The sequence below is a fragment of the Monoraphidium neglectum genome (assembly GCF_000611645.1).
Source record: "Monoraphidium neglectum strain SAG 48.87 unplaced genomic scaffold scaffold01829, whole genome shotgun sequence".
Taxonomy (NCBI): Eukaryota; Viridiplantae; Chlorophyta; class Chlorophyceae; order Sphaeropleales; family Selenastraceae; genus Monoraphidium; species Monoraphidium neglectum.
Genome location: NW_014011799.1, coordinates 1 through 4,983, shown reverse-complemented (window position 1 = coordinate 4,983; position 4,983 = coordinate 1). Strand labels below are relative to the sequence as shown.

The 4,983-nt window shown below is 68.1% G+C and overlaps 2 protein-coding genes across 2 annotated transcripts; both read right to left on the bottom strand.

Moving 5' to 3' along the window:
• Positions 1–2,830, bottom strand: MNEG_9130 (hypothetical protein; the record flags this gene model as incomplete). Its single annotated transcript, XM_014042398.1, has 6 exons — positions 1–171; positions 423–725; positions 992–1,204; positions 1,561–1,952; positions 2,298–2,373; positions 2,618–2,830. 6 exons carry the CDS (start codon positions 2,828–2,830, stop codon positions 1–3), a joined length of 1,368 nt encoding a protein of 455 aa, XP_013897852.1.
• A 352-nt stretch (positions 2,831–3,182) lies between these two features.
• Positions 3,183–3,949, bottom strand: MNEG_9129 (hypothetical protein; the record flags this gene model as incomplete). Its single annotated transcript, XM_014042397.1, has 2 exons — positions 3,183–3,400; positions 3,646–3,949. 2 exons carry the CDS (start codon positions 3,947–3,949, stop codon positions 3,183–3,185), a joined length of 522 nt encoding a protein of 173 aa, XP_013897851.1.
• Between the last annotated feature and the right edge of the window lie 1,034 nt (positions 3,950–4,983).

The following is a 4,983-nucleotide window of genomic DNA, read 5'->3' as shown; positions in this document are numbered from 1 at the left end:
TCAAAGCGACGCCAGCACGCGCCCCGCCAGCTCCCGCGCGCCGCCCGCCCACCGCGCAAGGCGCCCGCCGCGGGCTGCGGCGGCGGCGGCGCGGCGGCGGCGCTTCTCAGACGCCCACAGCACCAGGCGGGCGACAGCCGTGATTTCGTTTAGGCAGCGGCTGGCCGCAAACTGCGGGCGCAGGAGCGGGAAGGGAGTCAAGGTTTCTGCCGCCGGCGTCGCCGTTTGCCCCAAGGGTGGAGGGATCGGCAAATCAGGGCGGCTCGCGAACCTGGACCACGCGCCAGCAGCTGGGGGGCGCCCCGCCACGGGCAAGCCGGCGGGCGGGCGCAGCGCTACTCCCTGGTTGGGCCCGGCTATCCACCCCAGGTGAAGACCCTGGATCCCCTAAACCCAGGGATAAAAAAGTGAATAAATCCAACCTGCCAGGCAAAGTACTGGACGCTGTCCTGAACCCCAGGTAGATCAGACACCTCAAGCCGCAGCCCCCCATCAACGCCCTCCGCCGCCCGCGCCGCCGCCGCCGCCCCCTCCGCCCCGCCCCCGGCCGCCGCCGCTGCCGCCGCTGCGGACTCTGCGGCGGCGGCGACGGCGGGGAGGTCGCCGAAGGAGCGGCCGAAGGAGGCAAAGCGGCGGGAGAGCTGGCGGACAGAGGAGTGGCGGGCGCGGCGGACGGCGAGGAAGGCGCCGCGAAGCTGCATGCGCAGCTGCTCTAACCGCTCGATCTGGGAGGGCCGTGCGTGCATGATTTCATGTGAAACTTGGTAGACAATTGTGTGCATGTGTCTGAGAGATGATACACCTCAAGGGGATCCAGGGTTGTCGCCTCGCTGCTGGCAAAGCGTGATGTGATGTGATGTCATGTGTGTACACACGCAAAGAGTGCCTGTGCGTGTGTGAATTATTGGATCTCTATTGGAAAAGGTCCTAGAGCAGACCCCGCGGATTTCAAAACGGGCACACTCCAGCCCACGGGCCCCCGCCCCCGCACCTCCGCCGCGAGCGCCGCGCCGCCCGCGTCCGTCGGCCGCCGCAGCTGCGCGGCGGCCGCCGCCGCGAGCGCCTGCACTGAGGCGACGACGGCCACCCAGGTGTCGTGGAGGGGCCCCATGAAGAAGTAGCCGTGGCCGGTGAGTGACGAGGGGGCCATGGTGGGCGCGGGTGACAGGGTGATGCGCTGGGCCACGATCGCATGGGCCAGCACCTGGGGTTGTTGAGGTGAGAGTATGTGTGTATGTATGTGTGCGTGTATTTTGTTTGCATGTATGTGTGCATGTGTCTGTGTGCCTGAGCGTGGGGTGTTGCTTTGGGTGGTGGGGCTCCCTCTTTGTTCCACAGCCGGGCGGGCAGCAGACGGCGCGCTCGCGGAAGAGACGCAGGTGCGGTGGGGTGGCGCGCGAGTGCCGGCATGCGAGGGACCTTCATCGGACGCAAAACAGCGAGCAAGCACCGAGCAGCTCCTGCAGCAGCTGCAAACACTTGCACCCGGCCGGCCGGCGCACGCAAAGCAGAAGGCAAGACGCGCGTGCGTGCGCTCGGCCACAGGGCACAGACACGCACCCGCAGCCCCGCCAGCACGTCGCGCGCGACCTTCGGCGTCGCCAGCGGCCCTCGCCGCCACGACACGCTCTCCTTCTCAAGCGCCGCCTGCACCGCCAGCAGCGGCGCCACGACCTCCGGGCGCAGCCGCGCCGCCAGCGCCAACTCTGTCGCCTCAAGCGACTGCTGCGCTTCCGCCGCCGCCCCTGCAGCGCCAACCGCATCCTTCCCGGCCGGCGCCGGGGCGGGGCCGAAGGCGGCGGCCGCGGCGGCGGCGGCGGAGGCCGCGGCGGCGGTGTCGGCGTCGCAGATCAGGCCCGAGCGCGCGGCGGCGGCGCGCATGGCGCGGAACTGGTGGTTGTAGAGATCTGAGATCAGGACCGCAGACCTCTCCAGGCAGGTCGCCAGCTGATCTGCGGCACGAGTGCGATGGGGAAGCCAGGGCAGGCGGCTGGGGTGTGGGTCATGCGCCACGGAACGGCCGGGGTCGGTGTCACGCGCATGTGAGGCGGGCGACGCTCACGCAAACGAATGGGGTGAGGTGGGCTGAGAGGAGGGGTGGGGGCCGGCGGGATGATCAAGCTGCTTCCTGCAGCAAGTGGAGTGGAGCGCAGAGTCGCCAAGCCGCAGCAGCAGTAGCTTCCCAGGCGGTCCTTTTGGGGGGCGGGTGCTGCCCTCATGACGTTTCAGATCTTGTACATAACATGTATAGATGTGTGCGCTCCATAAAGATACACTAAACGAGGGCCTCAACTCACCTATGGCCCAGTCGCTGGTGTAGCTGGGCAGCAGGAGGTTTGACACCAGGGCCGCCCACACGCAGCCCGCGACGACCTGAGGGGAAGGGGGGCGAGGCGTGGAGGTGTGGTGTCAGCATGACGTTATGCAGCGGCGCTGGCCTTGGGGATTTTGAGGGGGGGGGGTGGGGAGTCACAGGCGATCAGCTCAACCCTGGTTCTCGGCAGCCGGACGTGTGCTCGTGGAACGCCTTCAAGGCAAAGAAGCCAGCATGCCTACAACCCCTGATGTGCACATGCAGTAATACCATCGATGACGTCACTCAGACGTCATCCCTCACCGAGGCCATGCGGGTCAAAAAGTAGGCGGTGCTCGCTGTCGTTGCGCCGCAGCAGCCGCGGTACTGGCAGAGCACGACAGACGTGAACGTGAACAGCGCCAGGCTGGCACCGACGCGCACGGGACCCATGGCGATGGACCCGAACAGCGCGGCGACGGCGGCGATGCAGGCGGCAAGGAACGCGGGGCTGTTGGCCAGGGCGTGGGACGACATGACGGCTTCGCCGAGGGAGGCGCCGACGACGGTGCCGATGATGCGGAGGGTCACCTGGTGACGCGCGTGGGGTGACACGGCGACGGCGGCGCGGTCGGGCATGGGTCAAAGCTCACACACATGAGGACAGGAGGAGTGAGAACGCCTCGCCCACACATGGCAGGTGATGGTTTGGTGGGCGCGTGGATAAAAAGATGATAGCAGGTGGCTGAGTGGCTGAAATACATGGCCTTGGTCACGCAACTGCCCGAGCCCAACCCCAACGCGCAGCGACACGTGTCTCAACGACTGCCCAAATAGCCCCTGATAAAATCACATCGCATCAGACCAGAACAGATCAGTTCACATCGGATCAGGTTGTCCCTCGGCCGCGGCTTGCCTTGTCAGCGGTGGCCTCCACGCGCTCCTGCACTGCCACGCACGTCGCCACGAAGCCAAAGATCGGCTGCGCGTACCGCACAGACGGCTCCGCCGCAGACAGGGCGAGGGTGAGCAGCAGCACGGTCGACGTGGCGAAGAAGAACTTGGCAGCTGCCTGGAAGGTGCGGTCCGACAGCGCTGCAGACAGGGCTGCGCGCAGTCGCGGTTTCAAGCGGTGCCAGCGTTGTTGAAAATGAGTGACGTTCAAAAGAGGGTGCGTGCAGTGTGGCTCAGTCAGAGGGATCCACAGCAGTGCAGGTTACACGCATGCCAGCCCCCTCTCCAGGGTCCCGATCTCCCATTCAAAGCTGGCGGGCGGACCCTCAACATCCCCTGCGGCGCCCCGCAAACCCCAGCCGTTTGCGGCGAGGCGCGCGACGCGCCGCCCCGCGCACCCTCCCGGCTCTTCAGCGCCGCGGGGATGTGGTCGACCGCCGCCGTCTTCAAATGATGCCATGTGGGCCGCATCACCATCAGATGCAGCAGCGGTCGCATGAAGCTGCCGCGCCCGTCCAGCCACGCCCGCCGCCGCCGCCCGCCGCCCGCTGCCGCGCCGCCCGCTGCCGCGGCGCCGCCCGCCGCCTCCCCCACGTGCGCGACGGCCGCCGCGGGGTCAAGGATGCGGGCCGCGGCCGTCTCCAGCTGCTCGGTAGCTTCCACCAGGCTGTTGCAGCAGGTCCAAAGGAACATCAATGACATGACTGATGATTGTGATGGAATTGGTCGCGATACAATTGGTACACACGCGGGTGTGTGGGTGGTCAGGTGGATGGCTGCGTGAGGCTGAGAGCACCAATGACGTAATCGGGGCAGCAAAGGGCCCGGGGATTACCGAGACTCTCATGGGCAGCGGAGCCAGGCTGTGGGAGTGAGGCAGCAAAGGCTAATAAGCTGTTCACACGCACCGCGTGGGCCAGGAGTCCGCCACAGTGATGACAAGCCCGCCAGGGATTGCGTGAGGGGCCGCGGGAGCGAATGGACAAGCGGCGGCAGCGGCGGCGGCATGCAAGTGGCCGCGGCGCGGGCAAGCGCTCACCCTCCCTGGCGCGTGCCACCCTGAACGGGGCCTCCTTTTTCGCCGACACCACGCCGCGCCAGTAGCCCGCCATCGCTCCCTCCATCTCCCCCCGCAGGACCTTGGGAGGGTTTCGGAGTTTCCGAGGTTTAGGTGCGGCGGGGCGATCGGTCGGGAGGAGGGTGGAGGCGTGCGCAGTGCCGCCCCACTTCCAGTCGGACTAGGGCCAGGGGGTGTTGCAGGGGGGAGGAGGGGGGGCTGCCGGCGAAGGCGGACCGCGATGCCAAACAAACGAGGGGCCTTCTGTCCACAGCGGCGGCGGAGGCTTGCGGCACCTCCATGTGCAGGGGGGGCGCCAAGCAACATCATCGTCGGGTGGCTCTCTCCCTTTTGATCCGAGTCCAAAACCAGCCACCGACCCCGTGTCCGAAACACAAGGCCCCGAAGGACCCACCGTGCGCGCGGTCTCCCACTCTGGGCGGTGCGTGAACAGGGACGGACGGCACAGCACAGGCCCTGGGCCCGCCGCGCCCGCGGCGTCGCCGGCCGCGGGGCCCGCGACGTCGACGATGACTGATGCGTCGGCCGCATCCTCCTCTGCCGACCCAACCCCTGCCGTCGCGGCCGACGACGCCGCCGCCGCCGGCGGCGCCCTGCCCAACCCCTGCGCCCAAATCGCGGCCCGCTCCGGCGTCGCCGCCCGCGCCGCCCCCAACGC